The following is a 23398-nucleotide window of genomic DNA, read 5'->3' as shown; positions in this document are numbered from 1 at the left end:
AAAAAAAAAAAAAAAAAAGAAGCTTTTACATCAGTGATCTAACTTTGCTAAGAAGGCTTAGAACAGCAAAATAAAACCCAAAGAAAGTGTAAGAAAGAAATTGTCAAACTAAGAGTAGAAATCAATAAAAGACAAGGCAAATGACAGAAAAATATGACAGAAAAAATACAGAACATGAAAATATAGAGTTGAGAGTCTTCTAACTCTACTATATCTAAAACTTGTGCTACCTGGATAGAGAAAAAACACAAAATGGAACAAGATTTTAGCTAAACAGGCAAATCATCTTGGATTGCCTAACCAAGAGTCAAAGATGTGTGCAGCCATAACTTTATACATAACTACAGAACTAGCCTGAAACCATCCTAAATTTAAAAAAAAAAAAATCAAGAGTAAATTGTTGTTTTAAGCTATGATATTTTTTGGTTATACTATTTGTATTATACTACATTGTTGCTGGGTCCTAACAGCTCCCTCCGGGGAGGAGAGTGAGAAGGCACAGCGTTAATGGCACAAACACCAGGAGTCAGGTAAAAGGCAAACAGCAGCCTCATTTATTCAGTAATGGGGAGAGCCTTATATATTCTCCTCCTAGGACCCAGGCTGTGTTCTGATCTGTTGACATTGCCTTGTCACACCTCATTGGCTAAGCACGATCAGGGACTCTGACAATGCCTGTTGCTAGCTTTCAGGTAGAATCCAGGTTGGCTCATCTCTCAGCCTTATAGGCCTTATCTTCCTATACTATATTATGAATAATATCCACATATATAATTTTGCTTATACATATTTGTATGTTTAAAACTCCAGTGTTTAAAAAAATAATAAATAGCTCTATTTTAAAAGTAGGCAATAGAGCTGGATAGACAGCTCATTAAAAGCTGAGTTCAGATGCTAGAACATACATAAAAAGTCAGGCCAGGTGTGAGTCTGCACATGCCTTTAGCACCAGTGATAGAGACAGAAAGATCACCTGGGATTGTTGGACACTAGCCTAGGCTTACTGGCCAATGTGAGCCTCTGTCCCAGAAAGAAAAGATAGACAAATGATAAAACAGGACACCAGATGTCCCTCTCTGGCCTCCACGCCTCCACAGGTACATCTTCTACCTCCAGTAAACATTATATGCACACATACACCTCCCCTCCACCACCTAACACATACACCAAAAAAAAAAAATGCCCATAGACTCAAATAACACTTTACCAAAAAACAAAGAAACAAACAAAAAATGAAAGTGGCATGTAAATACATAAAACAATGTTCAACATCCTTAATTACAGAAATAAACACTGAAACCTCAATGAGATGATATTACATACCAGTTTTAAAGGACGGCACAAAATGACTGCCAATAGCAAGCACTAACAAGGATGAGAGGAGTTAGAATATTGCTGTTTAATGAATCAGGGAGATGGTAATGTGGGTGGTTGCATGTTTGTAGAGGCCAGAGGTCAACATCAGATGCCTTCTTCCATCACTCTCTGACCTTAATGAAACAGCCTTGAGGGATAATTTTTTTCTACACTGTGAAGATGGTCTCTGCCTAAGGTGCCTTCGGGTTAGCTTAATAAAGAGCTGGATAGCCAACAGCTAGGCAGGAGAGAACAGGTGGACTTCCAGGGAGAGAGAGGAACCTGGGAAGAATCTGAGGCACACAGAATTAAGCCAGCAAGACATTGAGGGAATGGGATGTACAGAATGGAAGAGAGGTAAAGAGTCATGTGGCAGAAAATAAATTAACAAAATAGGTTAATTTAAGTTATAAAAGCTAGGTGTGAACAAGCCTAAGATAAGGCCACGTTTTCATAATTAATAAGACTCTGTGCCATTATTTGGGGACTAGTGATCTAAAGAAAGACAAATTAAAAAACAGTCTCTCACTGAACCTGGGGCTCATAAATTCACCTTGCCTGGCTGGCCAATAAGCTTCGGGGATCCACCTGTCTTTATGCTCCATCCTCACACATCCCAGTGCTGGGCACATACTGCTGTGCTCATCTTTCCTTGGGGACCTAAACTCAAGTTCAAATGATGTGAGGAAATAACCAAATGAACCATCTCTTTAGCCCCATCAATCCAGCAATCCCATTCCAATTATTTAGAAAATAAAAAAGAACCCTTATGTCATAAGAAGAAAACAGACCCTTATGTCACATAGAAACCTATAGGGCAAATATTAATATTGACTTTGTTTGCAATTGTTAAAAAGTAGCAACTATCTAATAATGATCTTCAATAGATAAAAAAAATTATTTTTCAAAAAATAAAACCCCAAACTGTGATACATATAACTCAACACTAAAAAGGAACAAAAAAACATTTACTTGGAGATAAGAAAAGCATAAAAATAAATATACATAAAATATTGATGAATCTCCAACATATTATGCCAAATGAAGATGTCAGACCCATAAGGCTATCCATTGCATGATTTCATTTTATGATACTCTAGAAAAGCAAACATATTGAGCAGGAGTCACAGTTAGGAGACAGGGACAGAATTTAACTAAAAAAAGCAATAGAATGCTGGAAAGATGGTGATGATTGATGATATCCCAGCAAAGATATCAGATGGCTCACAACTGCCTACACTTCTAGTTCAAGGGGATCTGATGCCCTCTTCTCCACTTCATGGTGCTCACTGTGACCACTTGCCGAAACTCACAGACCTGTACACTGAAAGTAATAAATTTTACTGTCAGGAAGGTATGTGTACCTTTATAGCCATCAAAGAGATGGTACTTAATTTTCATCTAAATTTATCACAGTATCAAAAAACTAAAAATTGTAGTTGGCAAGTTAGCTAACTGTTTTTAAAATTATTGTCCTGAATCTTAAAAATTGCCATTTCAGGCTTTGATTTGCTTTTTACAACTCCAATTTAGATGCCTTTATTTCAAAAGAAATTACCTACTATTACATTTACCTGAACCAATACTCAGTTTTCTGGCTTATGAATATATGTCTTACTATAAAAATAGATATCAAACTGAGCACAAAATATTAGCTGAATTATTATAAGGAAAAATGTCTGAATGCCATAAAGCAACTCCATTGTTTATGTTCTGGCTTTAAATTTAAAATGAAATCCCTGAGGATGGTATACAAACAGCCTTACCAGGAAAGTATAAAGAAAAGTCTGGGAAGACTTACTTCCCCAAGGAGGGAAAATAACTATGTATTTAATACTGAGATCATATGCTTATTTATAAAATTGTGCTCTTCGGTTTAGTCTGTTTCTAAATTGTATTTACATTTATCAAGTACATCAGCTCTTAATGGCTATTTCTACATTTTAACGCAGTTGTTAGAAATTTAATTTCAATGTACAAAAATAATGAAAAGGGCTTGAGACCCTATGAGGGATTAGAGAGATGGCTTAGACTTAAGAACAGGTTCTGATCTTGCCTTTGAGTTAACTTCCCAGCAAAGATATCAGATGGCTCACAACTGCCTGCACTTCTAGTTCAAGGGGATCTGATGCCCTCTTCTCCACTTCATGGTGCTCATGAGGACAAATCCAGACACAGAAAGACATATAGACACATAATTTTCAAATAATAAAATGAGTATTAAAAGAGACTATGATAGCTTTTTATTTTATTTTGAGGAACAACTCGTATTAATAGCACATTTTTCTTCATATAGCAAAAACAAGATACCCTCTGTATAAGAAAAAAGCAAACAGAAATATCAGTACTAAAGATGGAACATAGAAAAAAAACAGTGATTATTTAGGAGCCTAAATTATAAAAGAAAAAAATCTTCTCTGGAAGAGAAGTCTCTCCTGAGACTTTTAATTAAGATTTTCTGGGTCACTGCTTTTTCTGTTTCCAGCTTAGGAAGATAAGACTTCAGGCTGTGTAGCTATACTGCCAGAATTCAAAGAAGGTTCTACCATTTGTTAAAAGTGTAACTTGGGCAAATTAAATTACTTAACATCCCTTATGATTCTTCATCTGTAAATGATTGAAAACAGCACTAGAATCTCATAAAGATATCCTGAAATTCAGTAATCTGTCTATGGCACAGTACCTGGCATATGACAAATACCCAACAAATGACAGTTATTATTAGTAATGGCTAAATCAAGAATAATGAATCACATGCAAACTTCAGTGCAAAGACCACCACTTCCGATACCCTCCTTCATTAACCTCCAATAAAATGATTCAATTCAAGAAATTACCGTCCATTATCTTATCACTGACCACTTAATTCCTTGATGAATAATCCTACTGTGACAGCATTTACCATCATCAAGCCAACGATGTGGCTTCACTTGTTTTTGTAAATACACTACTATTCAACATTATCTTCCATAGGCTATTAAAAGAACCTGAGGATACTCTGTGAAGCACCTGAGTTCTGAGAGCAATGTGAAATGCAATGGATGCAAATGGCAGAATGGGAGAACCGGGAGGCATCCTCTCTCATGCTCCACTTTCAATTCATGAATTATGTTTCTCAAAAAGTAATGTATAATTCAACTATATCTCAATACCACTTGCTGGTAGTGCCAATTATCACCTCTAATGCAAAAGTTTTCATATCTTCCTTTCTCGCCCTGCAGCTTTTTTTTCTTTTTTTTTTTTTTGATTTTTCGAGACAGGGTTTCTCTGTAGCTTTGGAGCCTGTCCTGGAACTAGCTCTTGTAGACCAGGCTGGCCTCGAACTCACAGAGATCCTCCTGCCTCTGCCTCCCGAGTGCTGGGATTAAAGGCGTGCGCCACCACCGCCCGGCACCCTGCAGCTTTTTAAGGTGACAGTAAGCATTGTACACATGATCACTCTTAGATGTGAAGTAAGAGAAGCAAAGCTTGTTAAACAACTTGTAAACTTAGTGGCTGTGAGTTAAAGACATATATAAATAGATATCACTGTTCATGTTTTTCATTTAAATCAGACTTTGGCTTTCCAAACAACTGATGTCTTTGAACAACTGTGTCACAATCTTTAGTAGACTAGAAGGAATGATAATAATTACCCATGTTCCAGACACACTGTTCTATCTAACAATGAATTTTTGCTATTCATAGTAAAATCTTAATTAAGAGCAACTAAGCCTTTCAAAAATTATGTCTTTGTTGTAGTCCATAGAATAAAAAAATTAATATACACTAATTTGGATCATATAACTTGTGTTCAATAGGCTTGACATAATTGTAAATGATACATTAAGCATATAAATACCACAGTTTTTATATACTGATTCATATGTAAAATAAGATTTATAGCCTTATCTACATTAACTATATAGATATCACCTACACTTTTTAAAAGCCTGCTAACATACTTAAAATTATGCAAGGACAGTTTGTAGAAATTGTATTTTTCAACAGCAGAATGAGGCCCTATACCTAAAAGCCAAGCACAGTATTACATCAAATCCTTCAGTATTTCAAACCTACCGGAGAGACTCAGCCATCCTCCTCAAGTCTTCATTTTGTTGTTTTAAGCGTTCCAGCTTTGCAAGAATCTTGGAGAGTTCTCTGCTAGAATGATCAGGGTGGTCATTATCTCGAACCAAATGACCACCTATATAAAACAACAAGGTCCCCCAAGCAAAAAGAATGAGCATAATCCAACGCCAGGAACCAGTCCATGGCCGCATTTTCAGAGTTTCAACTCCGTTCTCTGTCTTCCTGGAGCTCAAAGAAATGGAAACATTTTACTCCGGTTCTAGTTAGCCGCACAGGAAAAAAGGATTCTGTTGTTTCAACACATGATGCTTCAGACAAATTAGTCTCTCTGGTATCCTGTGGTGGACTCTTAACAAAAAGATCTTCCTGGTGAGGCAAGGAGGAAGCTCTCCCGTCTTGTGCTTTGTGGATTCTACATGCTGCGGAAAGAGTAAGAAATGGACTAAGTTGTTTAAGATATAGAAAACAAAGTAAATTGACATTCATGGAGTCCCAGAAAACCCCATGAAAATTGTTAGACCAGGAGGCTGGCTTAAAGACAGTTTGGCTAAATTCGTACATTAAGTCAACCACACACATTAGCGTTCTACCTGACAGCAAATAGTTCACTCTAAGCCTGGAAGTCTAATTCCATCACAATTATTCTTTCTTGAATTGTTATGTAATAACTCATATTATATAGGGATTAAAAGATTTTATCTTTGAAAAATTAGCCAAAACCAATTTGGCTATGTATTTCAGGCTAATGTGTTCATTGTCTAAAACAAAAACAAATTCTCAGCATGAGAGAATTCATTTCTACAAATTCTCATCTCTCCATCTCACTATTTAACTTGCAAACTGTCATTTTTTAGGATATATTCTCAAACTGACTTGAATTTTAGAGAAACATAGGTTATCATAGCCATCAACAAGCTGGCAACCATGCCAAACATCAAAAGATTCAAATGGATAAAGCCAGACTTTACTTTTTCAATTATATTTAAAGCACTAATAATTACAGGGTTGGATATGATGTAAGTATATTATATACATGTATAAAAATGTCACAGTGAAATCAATTTTTCTATATGAACAAATAAAAGTTTCAAAATTCCAAAGAAAGCTAACACCAGTTAAACTCTTAAGGTGTCTGTGCATTTTAAACTCCAAATGTTTATTTCTTGCCAGGTGGTGGTGGCACATGCCTTTAATTCCAGTACTTGAGAGACAGAGGCAGTTAGTTGCCTCTGTGAGTTCAGGGCCAGCCTGGTCTACAGAGCCAGTTCCAGGATAGGCTCCAAAGCCACAGAGAAACCCTGGTCTTGAAGCACTCCCCGCCAAAGTTCATTTCTCAATCAGTATGCTTAGAATTCTCTTAGAAATAAAATTATCTTCTTCCCCCAAAGAGCATATATGAAAAATGTAACATAAAGTGACTGGGTAACTTTAAAGCTTGAAAGAAAAGTCAAGTATCAAAGGATATATATATATATATATATGGAACACATGACCACAAATCAAATTATCAAAAAGATTAAATAGAAAACCTAAAGAAAAGAGATTGCAAAAATCAGAGTTTAGGGCTACTATTAATTTTTCTACTTTTGAACCTTAATTTTTTATTGATTTTAAATGAACAAAAGCTCAAAGAGAAGAAATTCTCTCCAGAATGTCCTAGAAACCCCATTTATTCTGGTTTTTACTAAAACACAAAATGAGAGGAGGAGGAAATATACTCACTGACCATTATTTGAAAGCAAAATTAAAAAAGCACTAATCCCAAGGGCTATTTAATGTCTTGTCTGCTACTTTAGTAACAGTGCTAATTCTGCCAGGGATATTGTTTGCTGTTGTTGAGCCCTACTATTTTATCTTCTCCCTTTCTCAAAATTCTGTGCCTCTAAATCTCAGCTATCCCCATATATCACTCACATAAAGACTAGAGTCTGTCTAATGGTTCTAGCTGTTTACCACCCTAGAGGTGGAGGCGGGGCCTTGGGAGAAAGGAACCAAAGAATGAGGTGGACTGCAGTCTCATCCAATAGTCAGCTTTATTCAGAGCATCAGACAATTTATACTGAGAGTTAAGAAGAATCACACAAGTGTAAAATCACAAGGACAAGCTGCATGTGGCAAAAAAAAAAATGGTTTTCCATAAAAGCATATAAACAAATAACAATAGCCAATTGTAATCAATAACCTGAAGTAAACTCACTCCTCTCCACTATACCTGGGAGGGACATGAAAACATAGTCCAAGAGTTTTGTGAAACTGAAGCCACAAGACTCATCTTTCTTTCTTGAAATTTTCTCAAAAACACTCGGAATTCCCCTTGCATAACTCTACTTCTGGATTACATTCTAACTCAGGTGAAGAATCAGTGAGGTCTACTTTTCCACATATATAGAAACAATGCAGAGACCCTGGGATTTCTGATTAACATAAAATTCTAGTCTGGCGGCTTAAACAATGGATTCAATTTAATAATTCATTAAAAACTAAAGCTAAGACATGTGAGTTACTAATACTTTGCTATAACAACTTATATACCACTGAAAAATTCCATTATACCACATGCTGAAACTATTACATACCCTAGCTATTTTCAAGATATTAGGAGATTATTAGATATGCAAATACACAAACAAAAAAGTACAACTTTATATATCCCTAGACTACTATAATAAACAGCAAAAGAAAACTTTCAAAAAAGAATAATTTAAGCAACAAGGGATAACAAAATAGGCTGAAACATTTTACTTGCAATTATACTATAAAGTATCACAATATTCAAAGATATGATTTTAACAATCAAATTTTATAGAAACATATACTTTTTTATAGAAATAACACTGGATTTGATAAACCAGTATTCAAAAAATCCAAGGTATTAAATTACTATAGTTGAATCAAGACTGATATTATATAAACTATAAAATATAAATTATTACAAAAGTAAAATACGATCATGTTCTTAATTATTAACATTATCTTAACTGTTTTTGAGACATTGTTTCTCAGAATTCTAGAGTTCTTAACAAGTATTTTTAAATCGAATCAACAAAAGAATCAAGTTGAAAAATTAGTATTTTCTATGTAGTTTTTCTATCATGATAACCTTCCCCCCATCTGCTAACCACAGTGAAAGCCTAGTTGTTTTCTTTTCATGTATGAATTGTGACTGCCAAAATATAAACACCGTAATTTTGGTCATTTTGTTGCTGCTGTCTCCCAAGCACTTGGAGCAGTATTTGCCATTATCACTAATGAAAACTTATGAACATGTGAATACATGGACTGTGTCACACATGATTTACAAAGAAACTGAGCACATAAGCTACAACTACATTTATGTCAAACTTTAGACAGCAAATTTGAAATCAGAGAGCACTATTATAAGCAAAGTGGATCAAAGATAAAATCATTTTTAAACTTTAGGATTTACTCTTTCAACATGCTATCTTACAATATACTGAAATTTTCTTGAAGCAGGTTGTTTTCCTTTTAAACGTTTATGATCTTACTCCTATTTAGAATCCCATAATACTCTTCTTCTGCAGAATATTAACTCAATCAAAATATGGCAGGCTTTCCCTGACAATGTATTTGATGAATAATACTAACTTTTAAAAGCACACCCAGAGTGACATACTTCCTCCAAAAAGGCCAAACCTCCTAATCCGTTTCAAACACTACCATTCCCTAATGACTGAGCAAGCAAATATATGAATTTACGGGAGCCATTCTTATTCAAACCCACAGCAGGTACACAGATCCATGCATGTGTGGAGGGCAGAGGTCAACATCTGGTGTCTTCCTCAATTGTTCTCTGCACTGCTTAGTTTCTTGTCAACATGACACAAACTAGAGTCATCTGGGAAGACGGAATCTCAACTGAGAAAATACAACTGTAGGCAAGTGCTCCTGGGGTACAGACAAGAAAGCAGACTTCGGAATGTGTCTGCTTCAATTCCTGCTGCCAGGTTCCTGAAGTGACTACTCTCAGCTAGAAAGTGATATAAATTCTTTCTTCCGTGAGTTGCTTTTGGTCATGGTGTTTATCACAGCAATAGAATGCAAACAAAGGCATTAGCTGTCTTTTCCTTTTTGAGACAAGGACTCTCACTGAACCTAGATCTGTAACTGGCTACACAAACTAGTCATGCTCCCCACAATGACAGTCATGGATTCGCCCTCTAAACTGGGAGCCCTAATAAACTCTTCTATAAGTGGCCTCGGCCATTGTGTCTCTTCATAGCAATAGAAAAGTAACTAAGAAAAGTCCTGTGATAAGTAAAACCTTGAAAAAGTGGTAGTAGACTAAAATATTTGGTTTTTAATGAGCAAAAGAAAGATAATATTAGCTAGAGTTTATAAAATACTTTACAATTCTTGAAAACATTTAAGCATATTATCACATAATGTTCACCAATACTTGAGTCTACAAAATATCATTCCAATTTTATAGTTGGGTAAGCTGTTCATATATTTTATAACCATGACTGATTTGAGAAGTTTGCTCTTCACACTACATAATACTACCAATCAAATATATATGCACACAAATGTATACGTACACATACAACTCAGTTAAAAACTGCAAATGTACACATTTCACTTCAGTTTATTAGTACCATCACTTTACTTGTTTGTGTGCACACAAGTGTGAGGAAGCCAACAACTGATCATGTGTGTCTTCCTCACTCACTCTCCACCCTAAATTGTTGTGTGAGGATTTGTGCTCTGTGTGTGTGTGCTTGTGTGTATGTATATGTTTGTACGTATGTTTGTGTGTGTGCATGTGCACATGTGTGCACTGGCCTATTCAGGCACTTGTTAGGCCAGAGGCTGACCAGGATATCTCCCTCTGTTGCGGGAGCTCCTTCAGCTCCTTCAGCTAATAGCCGCTGAGATACTAGCCCATTGGGGTGTGGTCTCTCTCCCTTTAAAAAAGCGGCCACTTCCCTCTGCTCTCTCTCTCTGGCTTCCGGCTCGGCTTCCGGCTCGGCTTCCGGCTCCTCTTCCGGTGACTAGGCTCCTTTCCTGATTGTGCAGAGGGCTGTTGTCTGGGATGGTGATCTGTAAGTTTTCCCCTTTAAATAAATAACCATTCTATTAATCATAATTCCAAACTGGTGTGGGATTCTTTATGACTTACGCCTTCATCCCTCAATCTCTACCAATTCTCTCCTTATTTTTTGAGATAGGATTTTTAATGCAACTTTGAATTTGACATTTTGACTGCTGGAGAGTCTCTGGGATCTGTCAGTTTCTGCACCTCAATGCTGGGGTTATAGTCACTGAAAAAAAGAAATTTGGTTTTTACATGGAAGCTAAGGATCTGAACTCAGGTCCTAATGCTTTCAAGCAGGCACCTGACCCAGTGAGCCGTCTCTTCAAACATAAGAGTATCACTTTAAACTGCTTTCATTCGAGGCCAAAGAGACAAATGACCAGTCCAGACTGTTAACTTATTGGAATATTATAAGTTAACTGCATCAGTAAAGACAACCTGTTATATTATTGTGTTTAACTATTAAACTAAGAAACTCCTTGTTGAAATCTCATTAATGTGATTATGAGTTTGTACTTCATAACTAGGCCAACTAATTCCTAAAATATTAGCAATTTTTTTTTTTTTTTGGATTTTCGAGACAGTGTTTCTCCGTAGCTTTTTGGTTCCTGTCCTAGAACTAGCTCTTGTAGACCAGGCTGGCCTCGAACTCACAGAGATCTGCCTGCCTCTGCCTCCCGAGTGCTGGGATTAAAGGCGTGTGCCACCACCGCCCGGCAATATTAGCAATTTTGATTAATTAAAGTAATATTTTGTACTTGTGTATCAAAAATAACTAATATTTTAAATTAATATGTGCATATATTATTACCGTACCAGGAAAAAATGTAAAAATGTGATTACTACATGTCTTAGTATTTCTATTGCTGTGGAGAAACACCATAATCACAGCAATTCTTGGGAAACATTAAATTGAGGTGGTAGTTTATAGTTCAGAGGTTCACTCCGTTATCTCATGGTGGGACATGGCAGCACGAAGGCAGACATAGTGCTGAAGAAGGAGCTGAGAATTCTACATCTTTGGTCCACACACAACATGAAGTGAACTAAACTAAGTGTATGTATGGGCAGACCTCAAAGCCCATCCCCACAGTGACACCTTTCCTCCAACAAGGCCACACCTACTTCAACAAGGCAACACCTCCTAATAGTGCCACTCTCTATCAGCTTATGGGGGGGGGCAATAACTTTCAAACTACTATACTGTATAAGCAGTAAATAAAAACTGAACTTTATAAACATCTCTCTTCTATCCCTCCTTCCTTCTACATTTTAATTCAGTTAGTTTTACCAAGGTGCTTTTACAGAAAATGACAGGGGGGTTCAGCTAGAATTAAAGAGTCATTTTAATTCATGATACTAATTTTGCTTGCTTCATTCTGTTTTTTTATTAGATATATACACACACACATATATATGTATGTATATATATATATATATATATATATATACCTTTTCGCTTAGGGGAACTATTAAGAAAGATTCTAATAAATTTGGTAGCACTACTTAATTTTAAAGAGAGTTGAGTTCAACAGAGAATGTGTATTACAGATATAGATTTGAGGATATCTTAATCTAGAATTGAATTCATATATGGCACTTTAAATAATAGTACTCTGTAACTCATGATCAGCTTTTCTCTAACATTTTATTTATAATTTCTTTTTCCAAACTGAAGCACTTATGTTTCTTAACCAAGAAAGCACAGCATTAAAATATAATAGTCAAACTAAACATTTGTTAATCTTACAAACTTAACCTTCATTAAACTATAAACTAATGATTTCTTTTTTTTTCATTTACTTGAAAATTTTAGTCCATTTCGTGACATGGAATTAACTAGGGAAGCATTCTGAAGTAATGACTTTCTGGTTTGTTTTAATTCAGAGAATTATGAAGTGAATGTTTACAACCATTCCATCTGTTCTGTAAAAAGGTTAGGATATTAGGAAAGTTGGGCACAGTTTTGTCATTTGCTAATTAAAGCACTAGTTATTTGAGTCGATTCTACTGTCTCTGAAATATGTGAAAAATAGAATTTTACATTAGTGATTGAATTCAAACTGATTGCAGAATAATTACTGTTAAAATTCTTTTCATTAAAAAATGATAGGCATGGCACATGCTTGCAATTCCAACACTAGGGAGGCTGGAACAGGAGAGTCACAAACCCTAGCCAATTCTGTGTTACATGACCAGATCCTGTCTTCCTGTAGTCCCAGCATGGGAAGATGCAGCAAGGAGGATCTAGAGCTAAAGGTCATGCTCAACTACACAGTGAATATAAAGCCAGCCAGTGATACAAGGCAATCTCAAAACAAATAAACCAGTGCAGTGGGGGGAAGAAAGGAAGGGAAAATCTGAGATAATTTAGTAGAAAAAAAATCTGTCATTTGAACATAAAATGCAACTGAGAAACAACAAAAACAAATTCAGTTTGAAAAATGCAATAATGAAATCTAATTCTCTATAAGCTAATAAAAATGTAATAAAATCACATAATTCGGGCATTTAATAGATTTGTCAATTTTCATTAATGGCATTTTCAATTATATTCACAAGTGGGAGTGGTTTAAACTTAATTTGAAGTTGTTTTCAACTTTAAGTATAATTTACTGCTACAAAAGGTCCTTATGAGGTACCCAGTTAAATGACTTTTTTCTAATCTGTACCTTTGTACAACTATTATTTTCTCTTTCAATCAACTTTCTCTCTTACTGACAAATACTAATCTGATTTACACACACACACAGAGAGACACACACACCTTGCCAGGACTGAGGGCCATTGCTGCTCAGTTTAGCTCAAACACGTCCCCTTTTGCCTAATTTCATACTTAGTGATACATTCTCAATACTTCACTTCAATTTATGGTGTCAGTGCTGTGTAACTAATGGAGGAGGGAAATAAAAAATAATAGGTAATAATAAATTATACAATTTCACAGCATCTGAAGAGTAAAATAGTCATGAGGCGTAGTCCCACAATTATGTCTAATCTTATTGATCAGATGTTTAAAATTACTTCAAATACACAGTCAAAATAATTATTTTCTGATAAAAGAAATTCAGCCGTTCCCAAAAGTAGTCCCATACTAAGTAAGAGTTACGGGTTTTTTGTTTTGTTTAAAGAGCTCAACTGCAAAACTCTTTCCACTTGGCAATCCAGTCCTCAAAAGGCTAAACCTTGACACACACAGCTCAGAGTAACACCCTCTGAAGATGGGATACCTAGGAGAACAAGGTGTTTGCAGGGCTACCATCACTACCATGCCTAAGAATGAAGGTGGACCAGTTTGGTTTTGTAGTTATTTTAATGGAAGTGCTAATACTAAGAACAGACATGGATAGATGGGTGCAGGGGTAGCAGGATGAGAGACTATGGATGAAAGAGAATGGGATGAACAAGACAATGGTGAGGGCTGACACATCTGCAATCTGCAGCACTTAAGGGCTGACGCAGAAAGCCGGAAAGTTCAGACTGCTGCAGCTATCTTGTAAGGTCTGGTCGTGTTCTAGACTACGTGGTCTGTACTCCATACAGGACTTGCACGCAGACTTATCTGAAACACACTCTCCTACCTGTTCCATGGCTTTATCCCTCATCAAATTCAAGCTACCACTCAATTACCATTTTCTCAATGAAACTTTCCTTTGTTCTATGTTAAAGCAGTGTGTTTCCCCCTTGAACACTTCAGTATCTCCTGGTGTGCCTGTTTTTCTCTAGACCACATCACCATCTGACATACCAAGTATCAGTCTACACAACAGAATAGAAACTTCATCAGACAATTTCCCTTTGTTTGCTGATTATTATTCAGTCTATACAACAACCACCTAATAAAAATCTTGAATAGTAAAAAATGGGTGCAAAAAGAGAAATTTTCACTTAAAATGTCTACCATGCTTTTATCTATATACATGTGTTCATGTAGCAACTAATTTTAAATATCAATTACAAATTCTGTATTTATAATTATGGTATACATTTGGGCACTTCAGTTTTTAGTATTTTCTTCTTATAAAATAATTTTAAACACATGAAGAATTTTAAAACAATGGTATGGCAAGACAATTAATTTTCAAAGAGAATCAACATCTAACAAAATTATTCTCTATTATAGAAATAATTTCATTCTTAAAATTGATGATAAAATAAAGTTACTATTATCAACCAGGTTTAAAATTACCATATTCAGTGATACAGACACACACATGATCACAATCATGATGTGGTGGTGCCGATGGTGGTGGTGGTGGTGGTGGAGGTGATGGTGCTGGTGGTAGTGATGGAATTGAAAAAGAAAACTCTAGAGCCACCATCCAATGTTTGCAGTTTGTTGTCCTTGCTTAATATGTTTACAAGGTTTGAGGTCTTATGAAATTATGGTACTTATCACTAAATAGCTAGACTCTTTAAAAATAAGAATAGAAAGATCTTAAATTTAGCAAATCAGACTTCAAAGAGCTATGTGGTATAAAAAAACATTTTGGGAGAAAATAAAACTTTATTTTTAAGCGATATTCACTACTTTATAATAATATCTTAAAAAGCAAACAGTTCTGGTAAATTTAGAGAAGCAAAAGCAGAGACAAGAGAGTGAAAGGCTGATAACAGGTTAAAGATCAGAGAAGAAAGCATGTTCAAGAGTTGCAGCAAGCTCAAATCTTCAGGGACAAAAGGCTCAGACGCCAGGCTGAGAGCTACAAACTGACCTCTGCCAAGACACAAGGGTCCCAATACCAAATCAGCAAAGGGCCTGAGAGCTAGGTATGGCTAAGCGTCCTGATAGCCTAGGCACAATACTAGAAAGACTCACATGTTGCTTCTGCCTGTCTACTGACATGGTCCTCTGCAGCCAAACACTGAAAGGATTAAGAGCTGCCGCTGCCGCTGCCACAGCCACAGACCAGTCTTTAAAGAGTCTCTTTGCCTACCCACAAATCCTATTCAGGTAAAGCAAAGGAAGCTTCGCCCAGCCGACTGGAGGAATAGCTACAGAGTCAAGATAACCTTGGACTCTCCATACTCCAGCCTCAGTCACTCACCAGCTAGAATTACAGAATGTATCCCATTCCCAGCTTCTTACAATGTTTTTAATCTCTATTTCTCTTTAACCTCATTTCTCTACTGTTCTTTTTAAGATTGTCCATCTCTCTCCTAAGCATTTTCTACCTGTTCTTATATGTTTATTTTTCTCATTAAGGCCCATGGCATATTAATCATAGATGTTTTAAATTCACAGCTTGGTCCTGGCATCCTGGCCCTGAGAGTGTGATTCCAATGCTGTTCTTTCTTTATTAAACTATGTGTAGAGGAGAGGGACATATTGTAATTTTTAGCCAAAGTGCTACAGAATATACTGGGCAGAAAAAAAAAAAAACAAAACTGTAACAAAGAGGTCTTCAGTACCTTATCAAGGTGTGGAAGAAGGGACCAGATCCCATGATCAGGCTTTAGCCTCCTATTGACCTGAGCCCAACAATGAACTCCACTGGAGCCTCTCAACTTCTCTGCTTTCTCAGAAAAACAGTGGCTGGAACAGAACTTGGGAAGCCCCAAGGTCAATGAGATTTTAGTAAAAGGCGTTTTTCTTGATGACAGCCTTGTTAAGAACAGAAATCTCTGGGATATTTTGAAAATGATTACCTTTCTCCTCTCTAGCTCTAAGAATCGGAATTTTTGTTCTCCCATGCTGATAATCACTGTAAAGAAGTAGAGGGAAAGGCCCAGAAGTATGGGGGGGGGGGTCCCCCTGAAGTTCTTCTCTCTCTGACTTGTCCATGCCAGCCTTCAAATAGTTCTTATGACTTAGCTTTGGTGCACTAGTTCTCTCTTGTTTCTCTAACTTAAAAGAACTGTTTATTTTTAAATGTTTGCAGCTTTTTATTTCCTTTCTTTTTTCTGTGTGTGTGTGTGTGTGTGTGTGTGTGTGTGTGTGTGTGTGTGTAGGACAAATTGGTGAATTTTAACCTATCATCACAGAAGTAATCCTTACCAATATTAGTTTACCTGGGAAATCCTAACCTGTCCCTCATTGTTGTTCTTATTAGTAAGGAATACAGCTACTTTTCTTGCCAGTTCACATGGAAGATGAATGACTTAGTACGTCTTACATTACTGTCTTAAATTTTATTTGAGTTTTAATCTACTTTAACAAAAAGCATATTGGTTAACTTAAGGTGAACATTGTGCCTAATTCAAAACCTGAAAGAAAATGCTGTAAAACAAGCTTCCAGACTTAAGGAGAATGTCCGAAAGACTGGCCCCAAGTGCAGATATCAACAGTTAGTTCATTTTAGGTGTTTATGATACTATTCTAGTTCTACATCCAAGTGTACTATATGAAATAAACAGTCATCACACAGCATCAGATAATAAAACATTTAAAAATTAATAATTATTGTAACAACATAAAGAATAATTAATCCTTTAAATTCATCTAGCAGATTACACAATTAGACAAATCAGTTTTTCCTAAGAAGATAATGAGAAATTTGAAAAAGATAGTTAAGAAAATATTTGGACAAGGTCACAAAAAGGATGGGTAAAAGGAGAAAAATAAAATATATAAATGATCTATATTAAAATCCACCATAAAATGAATCAAATGAGAACGGTAATGGATTCATGTAAATGACAGAACATTACCAAAACGTACCTTCTATTTGCAATATATAAAACATATTTCTGAGACCCTTCAATCCCCAAACAAAGACAGTATCTAAGTAATACTGAGACTAAATACTTACTATAGAGTCTAACTAAGTAATCCACAAAATGTATTCAATTATGTCCATTTACGTAGGATAAAGGAAAAAAGCAGAAGACAAGGTAAATTACCTACTTATGTCTACTGATTATATGAAAAAAAGTAAACCATTTAGGTGACAGTGGTGAGGTAAAGAACAAGACAGTCTAGCAAACAAACACAGAAAAGAGTCCCTGCTTCAAAATAAGTATATGAGAAGTTTCTGTATCCTCTTTACAGCTAAAATAATATAACTCAGTTTCCTCCCCTAAGGAACAGTGAGACCCATCAACAAATAATAGTGTTTTCTGCGTGAGGAAAATTTGTCTAAAAAACGAACGGGGTTTCTGACTTAAAATGAAAAAGTTTATTAAGTTACAAAGTTACTTCAATATTAACTGAAAATGGCACTTAGCTTCTTTCCACACGGTATTGTAGAGAAAGATGCTATAGCTTGAATCTGGGTCTCTAAAATTATTAGCTGTTCAAATGAGATAAAAAAGAAATACTACTTATCTAGAAACATGCTTTTTGCTATTAACATGAAGCATATTTCAAAGTCAACTGAGAAATTTGTCTCAAAGTATAAGCTGTAAAGGACAGCTTCTTTGAAAGCAAAGTCTATAGAAATAGTTTAAAATACTTACACAATTCCTGATCACTAAATGTGAATTGATTCAATTTTTAAAAAATCAAATCTTTACTGCTTTCACCCTTAACTAATTTTTTTCCTAAAGGGGGCATGAAGATTTGGCAAAGACAAAAAGGTACCACAGTTTAGAGGTGGGAGGGGGCCCCATGGAGTTTCAAGGACGAAGCATGATGCGTTTCAGGATGTAGTTACAGCTCTTCATCTAGAATTCAACTAATATCAAACTGCAGCAATCAGCCACGCTAAGCAAATTAAAATAACAGTAATTTGACCGATTATCTTCTATAAATATTCAAATACGGATGTTTGTGTGAACATAAGGGTCTCCGCATGCCAATCAGAATGTTTTGTTTAGGATCATAAAATTGAGTTCACTTTTTTACCCTTCTGTAAGAATCCCCTTGAATCTTTAACTCCCTATGTTAACTTTCTCCTCAAACTAATTCTCTCTCCACAGCCAGACTTAAAAATTTACAGATAATATTCACACATACACATCAACAGTCAAGAAGAAAATATCCAGAACCTTTGAATATCTGGGCTCAAGGAAAGCTACAGAAGCATAGTGCCTTAAAGAGAACAAAGCGTTGAGAGGCCGGTGTGCTTTGGTAATACTTTATGTGTATGTGTGTGTACATGTGTATGTGCGTGTGCTTACGGGTACACTTGGAGGAAATCAGAGAAGTGGTCTTCCTCAAATATTTTCTCCCTCATTTTCTGAGATGCAGTCTCTCACTGAACTAGAGCTCACCAATTCAGCTAGGCTGACAAAACCAGAAGCTCCAGAAATTCTCGTCTCCACATCCCTAGCACTAAGCAAACAATTTATCAACTGAGACATCTCCCTAAATTTCTGTTAACAGGACTCTCTGAACATAGCAGACAATGAGGACTACTGAGAACTCAAGAACAATGGCAATGGGTTTTTGATCCTACGCATGTACTGACTTTGTAAGAGCCTAGGCAGTTTGGATGCTCAACTTACTAGACCTGGATGGAGGTGGGGGTTCCTTGGACTTCCCACAGGGCAGGGAACCCTGATTGCTCATCGGGCTGAGGAGGGAGGAGGACTTGATTGGGGGAGGGGGAGGGAAATGGGAGGCGGTGGCAGGGAAGAGATGGAAATCTTTAATAAATAAATAAATAAATTTAAAAAAAGAAAAACTGCATTTATCTGGCTCAAGACTTTATGCTTTCTAAGTTTAAATATCTGCAACTATTACAACAGGGAAAATGCCATCAGTGTTAAATTAATCCAAATATATTGTTTTGAAATCTATAGACAGCAGCCCTATCAGCAAGAACAATCAGCAGTTAAGAGTCTTAGGAGCCTTAATAAACATAAGATATCTAATGCATTAATGTGCTCTATGGTCCTATACCTGGTTAGTCAGTTTCCCTTCAACAAACAGAATTACTGAAAAGCCTGAAGACATTGCATGAAAACTGTACATGATAGGCATGGCTCTGTTCAACTGCACACCTGTGGCAAACTGCTCAAAATAGTTCTAGCTACACAAACCCGCTGTGGAACAATTTTTTTGTATACTATGAATATGTATTGCTCTCACTGGCTAATAAAAAGCTCACTGGCCTATAGCAGGGCAGGAGTAGGTTAGATGAAAAAATGAGACTAAGAGGACACTAAAAAGAAGAAGGGCAGAATCAGAAGAGTTACCAGCCAAATGCAGAGGGTGCAGGAGATGAATGTGTCATGTTAAAGGTATTCCACGTGGCAGAGTATAAATAAGTTAAGAGCTAACTTAAAATGCAAGAGCTAGTTTTAGAAATGAGCCTGAGCTACTGGTTGAGCATTTACAATTTATAGTAAGTCTCTGAGTCAGTTATTTGGGAAACGGCTACCTGGTAATTTGCTAACAGGCACTCTGGACTGGAAAACTCCATCAAACAAACCTGTAGAAGTTCTTTCACTATGATCATTCCTTCCCTATACAACCATATAAACCCCACATACAACTGAAGTCCAGTCAAACCAGTGATTTTCAACCCAGGAAGGGCAGAGAAAAATTTGGCTTTCATATATAATCCAAGAGTTTCAATGTTCTTTTCTCACTGACAATTTTGTTGCTATTCAAGACTTTGTAGCAGTATTAAAAATGATTATGAGGAAACTAAAAAAAAAAATTTGGCTTGGAGACCAATACATTTAGCCTCCTCTGGGAACCTATTACAATGCAGAATCCAACACCCCTAATGACATAACGAATTAGAATCAAGCATCTTAAGATCCATCAAGTGGTTAACCGATGAGGAGCTCTTGGGAAAAGAGTATTAGAAAGTCTTTAACTCAGTTTAAAAACTGGTTGCTACATCAGGAACTGTTTGACAGTGGGCAGCCAATTTTTCAATCCTACCAAATTTGCACAGGCTCTTAAACAACCAATGTGAATCTGATAACTTAAAAGGGGGGGAGGGGAGAGGAGGAGGAGAAGGAGGAGAAGAAGAAGAGGAAGAAGAAGGAGAAGGAAGGGAGGGAGGCAGGGAGAAAGAGAGAGGAAGGGAGGGAGGGAGGCAGGGAGGGAGGGAGGGAGGGAGGGAGGGAGGAAGGAAGGAAGGAAGGAAGGAAGGAAGGAAGGAAGGAAGGAAGGAAGGAAGGAAGGAAGGACGGACCAGAGTTGTTTTAGAACAATGGGTCCTATCTCATGTCCCAAATCACATCAAATAGACAAATCAGTCATAGTGACTGATATTCCATTTATACAGTGGTGGTCCCATAAGATTATACTGCCTAACAAAGTCAGGGACACCTGTCTATGTTTTCAAACATATATAATCCAGTAATGCAGTCATCAGAACAATTCTTACCCCTAAGCAATATATGGCTATGGTTAAAACACTGGAAATTATTTTTTATTTTAGACCCTCGAGCACTATGAACATTTAGGATCCTGGTGTCTAGGAAAAGACCAAGAAACACAAGGCCTATGCCATCATGTAACTCAAAGACAAGAGATGGGATATACTTGTTACTCAGCTATTGCTCAGGCCCAAGCCCATCCTTTAATAATCCTTTCTGTTGAAAACTTTTATACTACTTTTCTCTTTCACTAGATAGCTTCCTAATACTGCCAATAAAAGCACTAAAGAGAGACTATATGTCTTATTCAGTCAGGAATGCCTCAGCACAGGCCCTCCACCCCAAAGCGCACTTGGTGGAAGCAACAGGTCTCAGAAACAGCAGCAGCCACCAGACAGTAGTTCTCTAGAGGCTCTAATATGCTCTATTCCGAGCTTTTTATTGTCTTACACCTATGGGAAAGAGCCTTCCTGCAATTGTTATCTGTGCTACTTCAGTTACTTTTGCTTTTCATGCCTCCTAACATTTCTGGAACCTATCCCTGTATCAAATTTTCATGACTAAAGAGTGGGTATGGGTTGTTTTGTTGACAGGATCCTAATTGATCCACCATACCTAGATGGAATAAAAGTCAACAAGATCTTGATCACTTTAGAAAACAGATTCACACACATACACACAAATGAGAAGTATAAGAAAATATTGACTAGCTCTTCTCTAAAATACATGCAAGTTGTAAAATATATTCAAGTAGTATGTTTGAAAAAACACAAAGAAAGCAACTATCATGGTAGGAAACATCATAACTCAGAAACCTAACAGCCGATAAAAATCCTAAACAAATGTTTTCTTCTTAAAATAATAAAAATCGCGGAACATTAGAAATGGAAGGTACTACATTCTTCTTCTCAACAATTACCCATTTTTATTGAGTCAGTTTGGGCTAAATCAAGTTTGGGCTGCTATATTTAAGGAAGCTGCTGAGAGATTAGAAGAGTCCAAAGAAGATTACATAAATAACGAAAAGGAGACAAAAATGGAATTTCTGGGACTGGAGAGATGGCTCAGTGGTTAAGAGCACTGCCTGCTCTTCCAAAGGTCCTGAGTTCAGTTCCCAGCAACCACATGGTGGCTCAGGTCTGGTGTCCTCTTCTGGCCTGCAGACATACACACAGACAGAATATTGTATACATAATAAATAAATAAATATTTTTTAAAAAATGGAATTTCTGAAGAAAGGTTCACGAAGTCAAACTTTTTTTAAAAAAAAAAAGTAGTGGAAAGGAAAAACAAGAACAAAAACTAACAAACAAAAAATCCTTCAGGCTAACATATTATCTGGCTTTTTAGCCCAAGAGTTATGACTAGGTATCCTTCAATGTGAAAAGGAAATAGACTTAAAATCAAAAATGCCAAAGTAGATAAATTGAGAGACTGAGAAGCACACATGAGCATGTAACTTTGCTTAAAAGGCTTCTCGGAAGCAACATTTCAGAACTATTAGGGAACTACTAAATACGTGTTAACCTGATCCCCAAGTAAGTCCCAGGCACATGAAAATCTAGATAGCACTTCAGTCTGAAAGCAGTTTGAGAAGGGAGTAAAGCTCTAACCTGAAAATTACTTTCTGAAATTTTCTAAACATGCCAAAACCATTTTTATTTGTTAGAATTTACTGAGAATATTATAACAAAAAATTAATAAGAACTAGTTATTCAATATATGTCACGTATAGGGATTGTTCCATCTTACAAACTGGTTCAACTCTCAAGATGTTTATTAAGTAAGTATTTTATGATCCTTGTTTTATCCATAAAGCAAAACAAACTCTTAAAAAAATTACCTTGCCCCAAGTCACATCTAAGCTGACAACTGAGATTTGAGGTAGTCTCTTAAGAGCCTACACTCAGTCCCAAAATATTACTTTTTTCTAACATCATTCCAAAAGAATCTGAAGGCATCCAAAAAAAGTATAATTATTTGTACTAAAATTGCTGTTAAATATAAAGGAAAAATAATGTGTTTTTCTCAAGTTTAAAATAGTTCAGAATTACATTAGCACTGTTAGAAGTCTGACACACACTAAGCACAGGAATGAGACAGCAAGGACAGTAAGTCAGAAGATAATTATGAGCCCAGCATTGTCAGTATTTTTTTAAAATGTCTGATATATTCACAAACCAATATCGAATGCAGGACTATCTTACAAAGAAAACTTCTGGTAATAACCACATTATTAATTGAATTTGGGCACCAACTGAAACCCCATATTAAAGAACACATTCTCCCCAGTATTGCTCTCATTTTTCCCCTAGCAGCTCTAATGATGAATTCTTGACATAATAGAATTTCACTTTGAAATGTCTATCTTTAAGATTATCTCCATAGCTACACTTCCTGGTCATCCTGCAGGGGCTATACTGCCCTATACCTCCTCTCTCTTCTTATCCCATCCAGCTTACATCCAGAACCCCCCACCCCCTGTCTCCCTTGCTCCCTCCCCTCTTTGGCGGCATAGCACCTCCCAGCTCAGCCTGCTCAGGCGGGCGGGCTCTGGGACTGAACCAAATCGGGAGGGCAAAGGGGAGGGCAGTAGTTCCTTTGTCTCCATAGCCTGCATGCAGCAAGCAGGGTGGGCCCTTTGTTTGCAAGCTACCCAAGCAGCACAGAGATCCTATCTGGACACCAGGAGAA

General features: G+C 36.5%; 1 protein-coding gene across 3 annotated transcripts in view; it reads right to left on the bottom strand.

Annotated features, from left to right (window-relative positions):
- The window catches only part of Fut8 (fucosyltransferase 8), a 228907-nt gene that overhangs the window by 111488 nt on the left and 94021 nt on the right, over window positions 1–23398 (bottom strand). For all 3 annotated transcript variants that reach the window (XM_013346567.2, XM_013346572.2, XM_026779592.1), the window contains one exon: window positions 5416–5846. In XM_013346567.2, the coding sequence (XP_013202021.1) occupies window positions 5416–5618 (203 nt within the window). In that variant the 5' untranslated portion in view covers window positions 5619–5846. The remainder of the gene's footprint in view (window positions 1–5415; window positions 5847–23398) is intronic.

Source organism: Microtus ochrogaster, chromosome 1 (genome assembly GCF_000317375.1).
Source record: "Microtus ochrogaster isolate Prairie Vole_2 chromosome 1, MicOch1.0, whole genome shotgun sequence".
Lineage (NCBI taxonomy): Eukaryota > Metazoa > Chordata > Mammalia > Rodentia > Cricetidae > Microtus > Microtus ochrogaster.
Note: the sequence above shows the minus strand (reverse complement) of the source record. Positions and strands in the feature narration are given on the sequence as shown.